At 40.0% G+C, this 18,587-nt stretch overlaps 1 protein-coding gene and 1 long non-coding RNA gene across 3 annotated transcripts in view; one reads left to right on the top strand and one right to left on the bottom strand.

The window, feature by feature from the left end:
- Window positions 1–18,587, top strand: part of UNC5C (unc-5 netrin receptor C) — a 351,284-nt gene that overhangs the window by 264,629 nt on the left and 68,068 nt on the right. For both annotated transcript variants that reach the window (XM_032400872.1, XM_032400871.1), the window contains exons 5-7: window positions 11,198–11,378; window positions 14,777–14,944; window positions 17,477–17,641. In XM_032400872.1, coding sequence (XP_032256763.1) covers window positions 11,198–11,378; window positions 14,777–14,944; window positions 17,477–17,641 — 514 coding nt within the window. The remainder of the gene's footprint in view (window positions 1–11,197; window positions 11,379–14,776; window positions 14,945–17,476; window positions 17,642–18,587) is intronic.
- The window catches only part of LOC116630165, a 62,717-nt gene that overhangs the window by 31,614 nt on the left and 12,516 nt on the right, over window positions 1–18,587 (bottom strand). The gene's annotated exons all lie outside the window — the stretch shown is intronic.

Below are 18,587 nucleotides of genomic sequence, written 5' to 3'. Positions count from 1 at the left end.
AACACAGGTGAGTCATAGCATATGGATATGTGCACATAGGAGGTTTTTTTAGGGATAGAATTTGATGGAATGCTGTTAGGTAAAAAATGTGCACATTAAAAACATTTTAAGTATCTTTCATTTTGCACTGGATGTTCCTTTTGCTTATTAAATTTAAATTTTAATTTATAAAAGTCTTTGAACCTAGTAAAGGCACTAAATCAGATAGTGTTTTATTATCACCTATCATGTTCAGGGACCCATTAGTGGCATATTAGGGCCTCCTTCCATTTTGATGAATGCCAAGAATTGTAATGACCTGATTTGCTAAAGAGTTTGTCACCCTGTCATTATAGTCCCTTACTATCTCAAATACCACACTAATCCTCCCAGTTAGTTTGCACCTGACTTGTGCCGCCCTAGAGCCGTTTACCCCCTCATACGACGTATCTTGGGAAGATTGGGATGCGGGAGATGCCTTCATTTTGGAAAAGCAGAGGACACGTTTTCAGGGCAATCGGTTTTAGGATGAAGTGTATATGGAAGTTAAAGATATAAATACAGATTCCCTTAAATATGTTTCTGTTTGTGTACCCCTTAGAAAATTTTTGCATATTGTTGGTTACTTGATTTCCAGTTTGAAATCCATGTGCCTTCAAACTCTTATTTATTTATTTATTTATTTATTTATTTATTTATTTTTAAAGGTCTTATTTATTAATTTGACAGAGAGACACAGCTAGAGAGGGAACACAAGCAGGGGGAGTGGGAGAGGGAGAAGCAGGCTCCGGCTGAGCAGGGAGCCTGATGTGGGGCTCGATCCCAGGACCCTGGGATCATGACCTGAGCCAAAGGCAGACGCTTAACGACTGAGCCACCCAGGCGCCCCTCAAACTCTTCTTTAAACTGAAAATAATTTTCCCTTAGTCACTTATATGCCAAGTTTTGTAATATTTTATATGGTTTAGATCAAGATGTTATTTCTCAGGTCATTTGCATATAAAGAGAACCTTGTAAGGATGGGATTAAAAACTAGCCCCTCCTAAAGACATTTCAAGTCACTGCCAAATTTGAGGTGCATCTTTCAAGAACAAGGATTCTTTCCTGATGCGCCTGAAGTCGAAGTGCACCCACCCAGTCGTAGTGTTGGCTCTGAAAGTGAACCTGTGTTTGTCCTCTAAGAGTGAGCAGGGTGGTGGTAATAACTGTTTCCCTACAGAGCGCTAGCTAGAGGCTAGCCCGGGTCCATGTCCTGGCGTAACTAACATGTTCTTGCTGTCCCAGCTTCTTCTAGCTACCACCACATGATCTGGAGCCCCCTCCATGGATGCTCATGTCTGTAGCTCTATGGTGGCTTCCTCCTGGTTCTTGCTTTAATAGGCAAACAAGAGCCCAGGGCTCAGGCAGTCCAACATCCAGATCTGTGCTCCTTCTCGAGCTTTGTAAGCCTGCACCGGTTCCTCTCTCTGAACTTCATTCTCCTCATCTGAAAAATGGGTCTATACATACCTCCCTCACAGAACAGCTGTGAGGAATACAGATTATGTATCTAAAGGACCTAGCTCCGTGCCTGAAATACTCCATACCAGCTCATTGTTTTCTGTTTTTTCACTCCTCGCCAACACATTTCATCCTTCTCACCCCATTCCCTGCCCTCCCAATTTCAGTGCAAGGAAAATGTTCTGCTTTGGAACTCTTTCTTAAACCAGGTCATGATTCACATTAGGGACCACAGGGGACCCTCTCCCCCTCCAGAATACATCCCCTACTTCTGCCACCCTAAAGCTTGCAGTTGTACCATAACCACAGCATGAGCCATCATATCTACCTTTCCTTTCCTATTTGACCGGTCCAGCTGCCCCAGAATCTTCTCTGTGTGGAGAGAAAGAGAAACAGAGAAGAGAGCTCAGGATAGTCACTCCTGAACTTGGGGTCATAGTGAGAGCAGGTGACCAGAAGGAAATTCCCTCTCTTGGGAACCTAGATAAATATGTTAAATCCAAAGATGTGTTTGCTATTGTCTGGGGGTGGAGGTGGGGTAGAGACTGATGTCATTGAAAGAACAAGTGATGACCATTTTATGTTATCTATTCTTCACTCCCCGCCCCCCCCACACGCACACAAATAGGTAGCTTGGAATTCTACGTGCATAATCAAATTTGGGGGCTATACAGGTCCAGACAGTAAAAACAAGAAACGGCTTATTACTAAAAAGAGAGGGAGAGGGAGAGATTGAGGATAGATGGGACATCACAGGGTATGGAGAAAGAAATGAGTGTGTCCAAAACACATTTCATTAAGTAGACAAATGTAAAATTATTTTCATGTTGTGAGGGTCAAGTTGTTTATGGAAAATAAGAATATGCTTGGAGAATCATTTATTCCTTAGATTCTTTAAGAATCCATTTTGTTTTTTTAGAAGATTAATATTTAGGGGCACCTGGGTGGCTCAGTCATTTAAGCATCCCATTCTAGGTTTTGACTCGGGTCATGATCTCGGTGTCGTGGGATAGAGCCCTGCATTGGGCTCTGCATTCAGTGGAGAATCTGCTTGAGATTCTCTCTCTCTCTCTCTCTATCTGCCCCTCACCCCCACTTGTGCGATCTCTCTCTCTCAAATAAATAAAATCTTTTTTAAAAAGAATATTAATATTTAACATGAAAACTTGAAACCTGACCAAGTGGCTAGTTCTCTATTTGGAGCCAGTCAATTTCATGAAACCAGTGTTAAGCTGTTCTTTTTCTTTTCTCTGTATATAATGTACCATATCGAGCTGTAATTGTGACTTAAAAACACATGACAAACATTTTGAATGTTAAAAGAAGAAAGAACAAGCAATGATGACTAACTTGAAGCAGCAGGAAAACACAACTGGGAAACTCAGGTAAAATCAAAAGTATAAAAATGTGGATGGTTTGGGTCTAGGTAAAAGTAATAGTAATATATAAATTGCCTCTCATTTATGCCATATTATCAAGTACAATAGTGACTATTTCTCAAATTAATCTTGCTAAAAATTTTTTTATTAAAAATCTATTCTACTTATGCCTTTAAAAAATTAATCTAGTGTGAGGATTTGCTTATAACCTAAAAGAATTAGAAAATAATATTTATGCAGACTGATTAAAATGCCATGTTATACTTTCTCTAAAGCACACACATGCTAATGACATCTCTAGACTTATGGATTCACAAAGTTTAAATGGAAATATGTATTTAGGTTTAACATACAAACTAGATTGGCCAATTTAATACTTAATCATTTATATATATCAAGTACAATCTTAAAGAGTTATAATCTAATGGTGAGTTGACTTTACCTCAATAAAAAATGTCAGAGAAAGCGAACGAAATTCAGACATCAAGATACTTTCCTTTTTGTTTTTATTTATTATTTTTATAAATATTTTTATTTATTTATTCATGAGAGACAGCGAGAGAGAGGGGGGCAAAGGCAGAGGGAGAAGCAGACTCCCCACAGAGCTGGGAGCCCGATGCGGGACTCTATCTTTACATCTGATCTTTACAAACCTTATGGAATGCATTTGAGGATTACCCTCATTTTATAAATGAGGACCCAGAGGCAGGGAGAAGATAAGGAACTTACCCAAGAGAGACACAGAGGCGACAGAGTTTGATTTTGAACCCAGGCAGTCAGGTTTGAGAACAACCCTCTCAGCTGGTACTTTAGGAACTGCTTCTTAAAGTGATTTTCAATTGCACACAGTGGGATTAATCAACAGCAAACATAACAACAGAATATGCAAATAGGACGTCCTAACATTGCCCTGTAACTATTTTTATTACCTGTTAATAAATTCCCATTTCTTTATAAACACTTGAGTCAATTACTTCAAATGTGCCCCAAATTATTGAAAAGACTGCAGTTAGAGTCACAAGGACAGAAACGCTACTTTGTCTTACTGCAGCACTGACAACAAGTTATGGCTTATGGGCAAAGCCTTTTATTGTTTTCTGAACTACAACCTATTTTTCTCTCTTCTTGAATGTTTTATTCATAGCTAAAAATAACTTCTAACTCAGAAAGACTTCTCCCATGTATAAATCAGAGGGTTTGCTAAATGGGGAGGGGTGGGAGGAAGCCACAGCTCAGGGTGAAATCAACAAGAAGCATTGAAATGAGCAAAACAGGAACAGAATTCAGAGGCCAGACCAAAGTACTGACTCCTGATTAACCAAGATTAGCTTACAAATAAATAGCATTGCAACAATATAATTAATTACTATCCAATGCAATAAAATCCTAACACAACAAAAGATTCTTTACTGTTTCTTGGGATTTCACATACAGTTTTTGTAAGGAGATTCACTATGAAATTACTTCAAATGGAAGAATGTCACTTTATCTGGTGCTATTGGGTTCTGGAGACACTGCATGAAAAGGATGTATTTTTTTTAATAAAAAGATATATTTATAAAGATTTGTATTGATTTCCCTTGCTGATTTAGACAACCTCTTACATGATAAACAGAATTATTCTCATGCATTGCAAGCACTTATCTGATTTGTCCCTTTCTCCCCCAGCACTTGACACCGTGCATCACATGTAGGTACTCAGTGTCTGTGGAATGGAATTGAAAAAAACAAGGTGCCTACTGAGATCTCTGTTTATTAAAAATTAAAGTTCTTAGGAAACTGGATTTTAGGCCCAGATTTACCATGATCACCTAGATCCTGTGTTTACCAGATGAAGTCTGCAATAATTACTCAAACACCCTCTTTTGCTTCTCCAGCAGACATGCAGGTATAATGTGCATTAGAGGGGTATGCCACTTTCAAAGATGCCTTAGTTAAAACATGCTGGTCACACAACACTTTAGACTCAGAAATAATAGTGAGACATTGGGGGTCTCCTAGCATAATTCTAGAGGTGCTCTTCTATCTTACGATTTCTCCATTGAGTCCATTTGGAGGCCAGGCCAGCTCTGAAGGATTTCACCTTAAGCAGTAGAGATTTGTGTTCTTAATCTCCAGTAGAACTTAGTTAGAAGGGATATTTAAAATGGCACTCACTAAATATATTAAGTTTTCCAGTGAAAGCAGCAACTTTATAGAGATCTAAAAGTGTGTATAACAGACTTGATCCCACTACATATCTTATTTCTGTTCATACATTCAGCAAATACTAACTAAGCACTTACTATATGCCAGTTTAAGGCCACAGCAATATAACATTGATCAAAAATAGATCAGAATTTGCGGAGCTTTAATTCTGGTGGAGGAGACAACTACTAAGTAAAATATAGACTATCTGAGATGGTGAGAAGTGCCATGCCAAAAATAAAGAAAAGAGGATGAGAGATTGGGGGTATAGGCAGAGAGAGATGTTGCAATTTTAAAGGTAAATCAGGAAATGGCTCACTAAGAAAGTGACATCTCAAGACCTGAAGAAGGGAAAGGAGCAAATTATGCAGATACCTGGGGAAGGGAGAGATTATTTCAGGCAGGTTCACCAGCAGACTCAATATCCACAAGGCAGGGGCAGCACTGATGTGTGTGCGGACCACTGGAGGGGCCAACATGCTAAGGAGATGAGAGAAGAGAGAAAGTAAACAAGGTGATCTCAGAGAGGTCAGGGGTCCTGGTAATGCTGGGCCTGGTGGGTTTGGTTTTGGCACAAAGCAAGATAGGGAGCCATTGGAGGGCTGGAGAGGAGGAGCAGCATGATCCAACTTAGAGTTTGAGGATCACTCTACTGTGCTGAGAATAGACTGTGGATGGCCAAGGGGAAAAGATAAGACAAGAAGTTGCTGCAGTAATCCAAGAGGGAAATGATGGTGGCTTGAACCAGGTGGTAGTGAAGGGACAGAAAGTGGTCAGATCCCAACATGCTGCTCTGACTTCCAGCGGGCAAAGAGAGAGGTAGAGAGGAGTCAAGGCCAAGTCTGAGGTATTTGTCTAAGTAACTGGGCGGAGAGAGTTGGCATTAACTAAGATGGGGAAAGCTGGGGGCGGAGCAGAGCTGGAAGTGCAGTTCAGAAGGTGGTTCTTAGACACCCCAGTGGAGCTGAAAGAAGGCAGTTGGATATATGAGTCTGGAGTTCAGGGGCGGGGTCTAGGCTGGAGATAAAGATTTGTATCTGCATGAGACGGGATGAGCTCACCAAGGAAATGAATATAGATAGAAAATAGAAAAACAGAAGAGGTGCAGGGACACAGGCTCTAGAGGGGAACAGATTTCCGCTCCAGGAAGCTGTGGGGGATGGGGTGCCCTGGCCAAGAAAGCAAGTGAGGAGGAGGAGGGAGAACCCAGCAGGGTCCAACCTGCTGCATAGTCACATGAGTTAAGTACAAGCACCTCACCAGTACACCTAACAAAGTGAAAGTGATTGGTGGCTTTGGAAAGAGCAGTACGGGTGAAAGGGTGCAGCTGAATGTGCATTAGAATAGATTCAGCAGACAGGAAGAGGTCAGGAAATGGAGAGAGGAAGTATCAACAAGTATCCAAGGCCTTTTATCAGGTGAGCAAAGAAATGTGGAGGTGACTACAGGCAGAAACGAGTGGGGAGGGTTTTAAGTTGTGAAAAATACTTGTATGTCTGTAGGCTGATGGAAATGATTCTGTGTAGAGGGAATATTAATGATTTAAGAGACAGAGAGGAACACTGCAGGGGCTTGCCCTTGACCAGGCACAAGGGAGTGGGATGCAGAATACAAATGAGAGGTGATGGGTGGGAGCACGGACCAGTGGGAGCTGACCAGTAACCAGAGAGAGGGTGCAGAATAGGGGTGGGGAGGTGGGTAGTGGGAGTTGTGGAAACTGTCTTGTGATTGTCACTTTTTTCAGTGAAGGAGAAATCGTGGTCATCAGCTGAAAGTGAGGATAGAGAGGGAGGTAGTGTTTAAGGGGAGAGGAGAAGGTGTGAAATAGCTGTCTAGGAGGATGGGACCATGAGCAGATGATGAAAATGTAGTATGATTTTTTGGCAGAATTAAGAGCCCACTTGCATTGTGTTATCATGAATTTAAGATGAGCCTACTTGACATGGCTGTGCACAGCCACATTCTGCTGCGAGTCTCTGAAGGTGGTGTCAGGGAAGAGTAGCCAAGTGAGTGCCTTAAGGAAGGAGAGGGATGGGGGAGCTGAGAATATAAGGCAAGGGATTTTGAGAATTTGGATATGGCCATTGAAAAGTAGTGAAGAGAGAAGGGGTGCCTGGGTGGCTCAGTCAGTTAAGCGGCTACCTTCGGCTCAGGTCATGATCCTGGGGTCCTGGGATCGAGCCCGGCATCCGGCTCCCTGCTCAGCGGAGAGCCTGCTTCTCCCTTTCCCTCTGCCTGCCACTCTGCCTATTTGTGCTATCTATCTGTCAAATAAATAAATAAAATCTTTAAAAAAAAAAAAAAAAGTAGTGAAGAGAAAAGAGGTAACGTGAGAGGGGTGAGAGATAACATTGGGAAGTTTAGTAGATTTGTGGGTCCTGGTGAAAGGGAGTCAAAATAGGGGTCCTAGGGGGAGTAAACCAGAAGACAGGGAAGAGTAGAAAGAGGTGATAACTGAACTTGGGTTTCAGAGGGTTTACAATCAATGGTAAGGACAAGAGCTAGACTGGTGGTTCTCCAACTTTAATGTGCATATAAATCCCTGAATTTTTTGTTGAGATGCACATTTTGATTCAGTAAGTGTACTTGGGCAGACCTGAGATTCTGCATTTCTGTCAGGCTTCCAGGTGACGTAGATGCTTCTTGTCAGGGATCTCATTTGAGAGAAAATTAGCTAGAGTGGTACTCCTCAACCCTAGCAGTAAGTCACAGCCCCTTGAGGAGTTTAAAAAATATGGGTGCTAGAACAGTCTTGATGGTGAGTCAGGGTTTCTGTGGGTTAGATTTAATTTCTCTGGATTGGATGTAGAATTGATGTATTATGAACGTCCAAATTAGTCTACAGTGAGGCCAGGATTGAAAGTCTTTGGCCTTTAAGTGTGAGTGTCTTAGAGACCAAGATCATGGCAGGAAGGAGTGCTGTGTACTTGAGAGGCCAAAATTGGAAAGTGTCATGTTTGTCGGGTTATTAAAATCATTAGAAATTATGACAGAAAATGTGCTGGATAAAATGACTGTGAGTACAGAGGTCTGTAGATGACTACAAAAAATATAGAAAGTGGGTGACATAATCTGATGACATGAGATTCAAAGCAAAGCTGTTTGGAGAGAATGGTCTAGAATAGACAGGGCAGAACAAGGAGGACACTTACCCCCAGGCCCACTGTAATTTGGATTTGGGAAATCAAGCAGCCACCACGTGAGAGAACCCCAGAAAAAAACACAGTAGCATCATGAAGACCTAAGTTTTAGTTAAAGAAAAATGAAGAAAACAATCTAAAAAGAGTTTGAAATTTTGGAGTATTTTGCTACTGCCTTCCAAAGAAGCTTGGAAGGCTGTCGAGACTTTTGCAGGGCGGGAGATGGGGATGCGCCAAGCAGTATGAGGATTCTAGTGTGGGCGGTGAGTGATGACCTGAGCTTCTTGTGGAAATGTGGTCTCAAAGCAGGATGTTGCGGCAGCTGGGAGTACTGGCATGAAGGGAACAGGGGTAGGGGAGCTACCAGAAGCTGGAGGAGGCCACGGCTCACCTCTCCATGCCTATGGCTATTTCTAAGCAGTAGTGAACCCTCTGTTTCTTTAACCAAAGGCATTACAAGTGAACCCGGTGTGGAAGACAGAGCAAAGCTGAGCTTCTCTGGTTAAAGCCAGAGTTGGGGAGGAGGGCAGTGGCCCCCCCAGGACCCTGAGGGTGTCCTCAGTACTTCTGTACTTCTGGGGTTCTTCAGGGGCCCTCAAAACTCAGGTCATAGTCACTGCTCTAGCACTGGCAAGAGACTTGAGAAAAATGTGGAGTGATGTATTTGAAAGTAAAGATGGTTTACCCAATAATCATGGAGGTCTTTTTAGATCTTGTCAATTGTGCAGATCGCTCTTTTTCTTCCATCTAATAAACTTTCAAATAAACAAGTGGTTTGCAATATCCCTTGGGATCTCTTAATGTCACTTATGATCAGGATATTATCACTGTTATTAATTGATGTGATTTAAGTAGAAGAAACCATAGTTTTCAACAGTCATGGGTTAGGTCGGATTCTCCAGAAACAAACCATGAGGCCAAGATTTGAATGCAAGAGGTTTTTTTTTATGGAAACATTCATAGGAGAGAGAACCTTACAGGTGGGTGGAGCATGCTAGACAGAAAATGAGAAGCCCAGTAAGTGTGGACATGCAGGTGACACCTCAAGGAGATAGCTTCAGCCTCATCCCGCAGGGGAAGTCTGGAGAGTAGCAGCTCGGATTCTGACCCCAATTGGATACAAAGCATATTTCCACACCCATGAGACAATGGCTGAGTGGGGGTAGGTTGTGGGGCAGGGGAGCTGTGAACCCCTAGGCATTTCCAGGCAGGGTCCAGCAGTCTGAGACCCATCTTTCAAGGAAAGAGTAGCAATTACGGGTCCTTGAAAGGAAAGTACTAAGAGCACACTCACACACACACACACACACACACACACATGCACACACACAGTGGATCCAAGACCAACTTGGGGGAGCCCAACAGTGCCTTCTATAAGTGGAAAGCTTTCTTTAGAATGGCATAGATATGCCTACCTAAAGATTAGATTAAAAAATTAATGTCCACTTTCAGTTATCATCAATGATAATTAATGATAATTGATCATTATTGTCCTACTTTGTAGCAGTATGAATTTTGCTACCTTCCCTCTTGCGCTTCTAGTGAGATCATACTACTATACACACACGGCCAAATTTTGAGAAAATCCAGGTCCAGAGAGTATGACTCTCTGATCAGATATATCCAAGCATGGCCCTGACTGAATGTGCTGTCTGTAGTTGGAAACAAAATGCATGTTTTCAAACCCCACTGTTTTAGATGGATTCCATTCTGTTTCTTACTACCGTAGTGTAAATACCAAGAACGTTTTGCCATTTCAAAATTCATATCACTACAAATAGTTGCTCTCATCTACATCCTCATACGTTTATTTCAGGGTTGTTGTTGAGTTTTGTTTTTCCCTTTAAATTGTGGCCCTTCTTCTAAGGATTAGAGGAGCATTATTTTGGAGTCCCTATGTTGGATGTAATTTAGAGCTGTACCACGTCAAACCCACTGACAGATTTAGAGATTAATTTCCAGACCTCTTGCGGTGCCAAACTCCTTAAGATTTTGAAAATGGCAACACTATTGACACTCTACTGCTAAAGATTACTTGTATCCATTATCCCATCACTATAAAAGATAAGTTTAAGTGTGGCAAATATCAATGTTGTTTTGCTTTATGGAAAAACCTGTGCATAGAAAAAAAAAAGAAGAAGCAACAGCAATTTATAGAACAAGAAATAATTTATCCTCCATAAGGAAAGCTTATATAGCTATATCTCCCACCTTTCAATCTGGAAGGATAACATTGCTGTTGCAAAATTGATGTTATTTACGTGGAAAAACTAGTTCAGTAGTTTTGAACAGTCATGTATTAGGTCAGGCTTCCCAGAAGCAAACCATGAGTCAAAGGTTTGATGCTAGTGATCCACAAAAAGAAAGTTTTGAGTATGATGTATATGCTATTTGGATTATATTGAAAGTTGATACAAAACCTTTTTTTCTCCAAGTATTTTGGCTTAAGTGCATCTCCAAATACGTGTTTGCTACATTTTAATGTAAGTGCATTTGGGGGGAAATTTAATCCATATGTTTCAGCAAGGTTACCCGTAAATCATCCAAATGTGGGTTTATTAGAGCTACATGAGGTCTAAGATGCCTTTTGAGCTTTTTTTAATAGTCTTTACATTCTTTTGTGAAAAGCAGCGAGTAAGTTGCCAAGAGTAAACAAATCGAATAGCAAAAGGTTTGAGTTGAGTTTGAAATGCTTAGCCCATTATTTCTGATTGGGTTCTGAACTTGGCAGTGCGCATTCCCTGTTCCTGCCCGCAGGGCGAAGTGAAAACAATTTGAACACTATATTTCCCAATTGGTTCATTGACATTTGAGAATAACGGAGTACAGACAGAATCAGCCTGTTTGGCAGGTGAGTGATACTTAACATGACCTCAGAAAGTTACTTCCTCTCGGTTTGCAGAAGCTCAGAGCATGAAGCAATGTTATACAAATTATAAAGCTCAAGTTAGGACAAACTGCCATGGAAGGATCCATACTGGGGATTTATCTATTTCTCTTGTGCATCTTTAGGTGGAATGGTTGAAAAATGAAGACATAATTGATCCCGTTGAAGATCGGAATTTTTATATTACCATTGATCACAACCTCATCATAAAGCAGGCCCGCCTCTCAGATACTGCAAACTACACTTGTGTTGCCAAAAACATCGTTGCCAAGAGGAAAAGCACGACTGCAACTGTCATAGTCTACGGTGAGTGAGCTGTCTGAGGCTCAATCTAGTTCATGTCAAACTACCGTTTCTCATTTTAATTTAAAACATCCAGGAGAGGCCCCTTGGCAGTCCTCATTGCCACTCTCTCCCAGCTTCGGGCTCCGACAGTGAGGTTTACCTGCTTCCCCGATACTCATAGAAAGACTAGACTTGGAAATTCCTAGCCCTTGTCAGTGAGCTGATGGGGAAGATGAAGGAAGTCTTCCTGAGTGCCTGCACCAGAGCCAGCAGATGTCCCTGCCTCTGTAAGCCCTCCCCTCTCCATACCCCGGACCACCCAGAGCCAGAGTGAGTTTGGAGATGGAGATGCTTGAGTCAGCCTGCTCATACTTCTGTGGGCCTTGGCTCAGTCAGGTAAACGAGCTGTTTACCAAACACATCAGAGCAACATTGACTTCCTGGAATTTGCTTCACACTCTCCCTCAGGGAGACTTAGAGTGAAGGCAAGCACTGCTATCCCTGTGGCCCTCATCCTAACCACGTGGCAAGGTTCAACATGATGATTTCTTCCGGAAGCTTCCCTCCCAGTCTCTGGTCCTTTCTAGTCCAGCTCATCTCCGACGGGGCCTATCCTTTCTCCAGAAATACTCAACAGTCCCGCTCCCAATTTTGCTGTAGCGTGGGATGCTTTTATTTCTCTGCGCGTTTTAGCGCTCAGTTGTCTTTCAGGCATTCTATGGGTAGTTTCATTTCCCCAGCTGTGCGGTAAGCTCCGTTATAGATGGAGAGACCACTCTGTCTGTCTGTGCATTTCTCACAGTGTTGGACATACAGAAGGCCCTCATATTCTTGATGATTTCTTGTATCAGAGGTAACCTAACAACCTGGGAAGTATTTTGAGGGTATGTCCCTCTTACCTGAGATGCCTGTGTCACACCACCCGCTTGGAACTTAAGGAAGCTCCTCATGGCTGCGTTAGTGTCAAAGGCCATTCCAGGGGCCTTTGGGTCTGGGTGACTGGGAAGGAGGGATCGCTATTGGCAAGTATCTGGCTCGTGGTACTTACAGCCGATAGTGCCCTTCGGATGGAGGTGCTTGTGCTGTAAGGAGTTACGAGAAACAGGAGCCACTGTGATGTTCCAAAGGCTGAATATGGGGACGCTTTAAATCTCTCGTTTTCATTACAAGACAGATACAGACTATTTTTTAATCCTCTGAGTACTCTGAGCCTGAATTTCCTCATCAAGATAATGGCTCCGTTAAATTGTAAGCAGTTGCCTCTCTCCAGTCACAATGAAATGATCCTCTTTTTGTCTTTTCCTAAAGTGGCTGAAGGGCTTGATTAACATCATTTCAAGGGCAAAAGAGAAACGGAGCACATCACAGCACGTAGTAATCATAGATAACTAATGAAGACAGACTCTCTGCGTATGCATTATATACATGTTTAATATACATGCAAATCTCTTTTCCTATGTATAGCATGCTTTCAATAGCTATAAATACAAGCTGAACATTGTTTCTAGAAAGACTCAAACACAAGGAACTTGAGCATGTTGAGTTCAGAAAACAGCATTGGACTAGGGGTCAGGAGGCTTGTGCTCTCAGACTAGTTCTCCCACTAACTGACCTTCATGGGTCACTCGACCAGGATGCTGGGAGCCCGTGTCTCCTTCTCTGTAGAATGAGAGAATAAGTCTGGGACTTTCTCATTCTTTTTTTTTTCTCTAGAAGTTTATGATTATTCATTTCTCGTTAAAATCCTACCAGAGCAGTACACGTATAGTATAACCCCCAATATTGGCCTGCCGGTACGCTAGTGAGCAATTTATACTGACAATTCCATGACATCTGGTTTTGTAAAGCTGAGCAGGTTAAGTTGCTTTTTGGAACACTGACTGAAACTCAGCCTATCAGCCATCTGTTTGTCCTTTTCATGGCCCCATAAAGTCAGTTGTCCAAGGCTCCTAGATGAGGCTCACCAGAAACCCACAGCAAAACATATACATCTAATGAGTATTTCGTTTTCGAGTCTGTTGTGTATATTTATTTTTGTTAGTATCCATTTGTGGATTGCAAATACATATCCGTTCTAGAAAATTAGGGAAACACAGAAAAGGTCAAAGAAGAAAATGCCCATAATCCTGTCATCTTGTCATTCAAAAATAGCTTTCAAACAGGTTGATATGCATACTACTGGCATTTTCTATGCATAGATAAGATTTTAAAATAAGGGGGTATAAATATATTTTTACTTTAAACATAATGCTGAAATAGTCATTTAAATAGACTTCTCTAGCACCATTTCTAATGGCTGCCTACGTGTCAATCACATGAACAGGTATCTACTTTACCATTTTCCTATTGTTGAACATTACAGTTGTTTACAAGTATTTATCTTTATATAGAAAATAACTGCGATGCAAAAGCACTCTTGTCTGTGTCTGTATATATAACACATTCATGATGATTTCCCATTGCATAGGTTTCTAGAAGAGGAGATGTCGGGCATATGATGTGCACCTAGAAAGTGTGTGCTGCCCGAATGTCTAGCCCTCTTCTTTATGATCAGGAGGCAGACGCTCATTCTCGTTGTGTCAGGTTTTAACTACCAGCAAATAATTTTTGTTAGCAAATGCTTAATTACAATAATTGAATCTCAACTCACATAATGTAAGTATTAAAATATATCAGAGTATTTTCTAGAAGGAGATCTCCAGAGATGAATAGTGAACATAGCATCAGAATGTAGGCTTTATAGTCATACCTATACTGAACTCTCCATCAAACACCATAGTGAGCCTTTACACACAGCATGGGTGTCCATTTCAATTACATGAACTAATTGCCAATTCGATCAAATAGCTACTCAATTAGTTTAAAATCTAGCAATATCAAGACTTTATTTTTTAACCAGGTTCACTGGGTTATTGAAACTGACTACAAGTCCTTCAAGGGTTGTAAAGTTTACATATGCTAAAGAAAACTGATCAGTCATCTGCTATTAAGAAAAAGCTACATGATTTTATTCAGTTCTCACGCTTCAGATCCACCTGCAGCCTTGGCATAAGGATGTAAACATTTATTATTTGTGATAAGCTGTCAAAAATAATTTTTGGAGCTTGACTAGGTAAGGGATTGAATATATATTTTTAAGAACACTAGCCAAGGAAAATAGAACACAGTTCTATTTACTTTTCTGAGTAGGTGAGTAAATTTGGGTAATTCATTTTATTTATCTCTATGCTTAGATTCTTCTGCTCTTTGATAATACTTTGAATGAAATGATGCTCCAGGTCTCTTCTAGCTTTGAAATTTTTGATTTTTTTTATGGTCACTTAGCAGATGAGTTTTTGTTTATGTGTTGTGTGTAGTTTGTGTATCTGTGTGTGCACGAACACACATGTAATTCACATTTTGTATTTACCTCCTTGCAGTCAATGGTGGCTGGTCCACCTGGACAGAATGGTCTGTGTGTAATAGCCGCTGTGGACGAGGGTATCAGAAACGCACAAGGACCTGCACCAACCCAGCACCACTCAATGGTGGTGCCTTCTGTGAAGGGCAGAGTGTGCAGAAAATAGCCTGTACCACCTTATGCCCAGGTAAATAAACCAGCGTTCTCATTCCAAACGTGTCCTCTCATTCTAGGAATATATTTTAGGGGATGTACACAAAGCCTTATTCTTGACCTGAATGTGTGATAAACATTATTTATATCTATCATACCATTCAATGCTTACACTGCTGAGAAATCAAGTATTTTTCCCCCAAACAGTACTTAAATTTATTACCCAAACATGCAAAATAGAATAAAACAGGAGATTAAACACTTAGGGACATAATCGTTCTCTATTACTCAACAAAACTGCTGGAGCCAAGATTATAGGTTCTGTAATTCAAGGGATTTAGGCAGCACTGAAAGCCACACATTTTAGGAATACAACACTTGATCTTCAGACAGCCATGGACATTATTGGAATTAAAATTTAGAAAATGTTTTAGATTGAAATATTTGATATTTGATGTCAGTTTCTGGACAAGGGCAAACAAAACATTTGGAATGAATTAAAAGGAAGGCAAAGCTTTGTGACACATGGGCTAATGGATTTTGAAAATACAATACAGTCAGCTCTTTATGATCTGCACACGTTGGTCACCTATTTTTGTTATTTGCAGTGGTACCTATAGCGAGATTGCATCCCTCTGCCACTGAGCATCTTTTTCGCTGTCTCATATTGTTACCAGCTCTTACCCTAGGCAAATTGAAGGTGGTATTTGCCAAACTCAAAACCAACTAAAATGCTTAATTATATAATATATTAAAAAGTTAAGCTAAAATTATTTTGAAATAATCCATAAATTCAGTGCATTCCATTGGGGTAGCTGTTACATTGTCAATTTCATTATTTATTTGTATTTTATTTTTTTGTGATTTCGTTATTTAGAAACAGTCTCCTTACTTCTCTTTATTTAGCTTACTTTTTGTCTTATCCATCCTTTAATAGATAGATTATCAGAGATGGATTATAGGAATGAACTGTAGAGAAAAATATAATCTATATTTTGTATTCCTAAGTGTCCATTTTCAAATATCCAAACAGTATCCCTTTGGGAGATTTTGTTTGTGTAACAAATTTTGACACTTAGCTAGGTTTAGAATTTCAATATTTTACCTTATACTCTCCTATATTTTATCTAGGTGTTGACTTCTACAATTAAAAATGCATTGAGCATTTTGAGTTGAAATAAGTGTGTGTGTGTGTGTGTGTGTGTGTGTGTGTGTGTGTACCTTAGGATGATCTAGGTCAAAGCAAATGTCTTTTCTCCAAATAGCTGGGAGTTGCTTAAATAGCCAACTCTGGATGATTGAAATATTAATGCTTTCATCATTTTTTTCATATGGGCATGTTTATATCTCTATACACATTATACATAATATATTTACACAATAATTTGAATATGAAATCTATGGATTTCCTAAACTATGTAGACTATTAAAATGGATATAATTACTATGAATATATAAGTGTAAGATGTTATGTATAGTAGATGTTCAATAAATGATGTTTGACATTGTTTTATATTGAATTCTAGATAATCATAATTTATGTATTTCAGGAAATTTTTTTAATTTAACTGCTTTTTAATATTCTTGTCCTATTTAAATAAGAATTTTTTAAGAATGCATTTTAAGTGTGACTTTAGTGAAATTTACTGTATTTTTTTTCAACTTAGAATTTAAGTTGTGTGTTTTAAGATAGAGATATATCAGCTCAGTATCATTGCGATTACTAACAAGCCAGCAACAAAAATTAGGGAGAAAGTTAGTCAATTCTAAATGACTGAATCACAGTAAAAAAATAGGAATATATGTAAATATTATTTGTAAAATAAAAATAGAAATATATATGTCATCAAATAATGGAATAGAATTATCAAATAATATATGGAAAATAACATAGTCATTTCAACAAAGCATTGCAGAAGGTCTCAACAGAATCAAGCTGCCTGGATAAAAAAATAAAATGAAAAGAGTATTTAAGACATGGATGATAGATAGATAGATAGATAGATAGATAGATAGATAGATGATAGGTATGTATGGATGGATGCATGGAAGGATGGGTCAGTGAGTGGACAGATAGTCTTCTTCTCCATTATACCAACCTCTTCTCCATATCAACACACAAGTTTACTTGCACTGCCCACATGACACTATGCGTGAAGAAATCTTGGATCTAAAAAGAGGTCCCCTAATTCTCAATGCAAAATCCAAAGGCTTCCCTTCTAACAGAAAAAAAAAAGGCTCCATCATGATCTACTTTTATGTGCCTCCTGGTCCTCACCAGCTTCTGGTGACAACTTTGGTTTCTGTGTCTCCCTTGAAGCGATTCTGTGGCTTGGTCAGTAAGGACACAGTCACGCCCCCAGGAAGGAAAGTTCACAGAACCCTCATGATGTATGTCGCGCATGCTCACTTCCCAGTAGTGGACATGGATGCAGTACTCCTTGATGGGACATCTTCTTCAGTTTTATTTTGTTTTATCTACACGTGACCTCTACTCCCTTCCCCCCTCAAGTAGCTGCTTCTCCCTCTGACCTTCTGCTGGGTTTTGTGTGTGTGTGCGTGGCAGTGGACGGCAGGTGGACTTCATGGAGCAAGTGGTCTACCTGTGGGACCGAGTGCACGCACTGGCGCAGGAGGGAGTGCACGGCGCCCGCCCCCAAGAACGGAGGCAAGGACTGTGATGGCCTCGTCTTGCAATCCAAGAACTGCACTGATGGGCTTTGCATGCAGAGTAAGTCAATTTGAACAAACAAAAGACAGGTGCAAGGCCTGAGGTTTAACCATTTGGATTTCTTGGAAATATTAGAAATTAAGAATTCCGAACAAAACAAAAAATGCAGTAATATGCCAGTATACTATCTCTGTCTCAGAATTGAGAGAACTAATCCCCCAGGAACCAGAATGAATAATAACTGTCCAGTTAACAAATGACATACACAATATTGCGTTCTCATGAGCAAAGAGTGATTTAGTCATATCCATGGGGAAACTGTCACTCTTTCCAGACCAAGGAACCATTCCTTAGTTTTATTTGAATAAAAGGGCACCCTAAACTCCTCAGAGTAGAATCACATGACTTCGAAAAAGTAAGCTATTTATTCCTAATTCATGACCATTACCGAACCAATGTCCATGAATGTGAAATACGTATAAAGCACAGGAAATGGTCCTGCAGATAGATTTACCAATTTACAGCAAATGCTTAGTGGGAGCATCTCCACAAGTCCTTGAAAATGCTAGGTTTGTGTTAATATTTGTTTAAAGGAAGTAATATTAATAAAACAAAAATTTTAAAAATGGGTATAGAAGATTGGCTCGGGAATATAATGGGTGAGTAGGCTAAATAGTCCCCATTTTTCATGACTTCATATCTTAGCTTTTCTTAATGAGCTGGTAGTTTGATTTCCATACTTGCAAACTCTTACCCCTTTGAGGAGCCCTAAGATATACAAAATTTACCATCTTACATGACCATGAATTAAGGTAGTAAAAATTGTTCTGATATCACACCTATAGAGATGAATGGATGCTATCTTTGGATCTTAACTAAGAGCCACCAGATGTTGACATTTATTATAACATATTAACATTGCTTGCAGAACACAAGGAACCACATATATTTGTGTAGAAGTATTTATATTTATCATTTAAGAATAAAATATTTCACTTTCACCACA

This window comes from Phoca vitulina, unplaced genomic scaffold (genome assembly GCF_004348235.1).
Source record: "Phoca vitulina isolate PV1807 unplaced genomic scaffold, GSC_HSeal_1.0 scaffold3, whole genome shotgun sequence".
Classification (NCBI taxonomy): domain Eukaryota; kingdom Metazoa; phylum Chordata; class Mammalia; order Carnivora; family Phocidae; genus Phoca; species Phoca vitulina.
The sequence above is the reverse complement of the archived record's forward strand: the minus strand, read 5'-3'. Positions and strand labels throughout refer to the sequence as shown.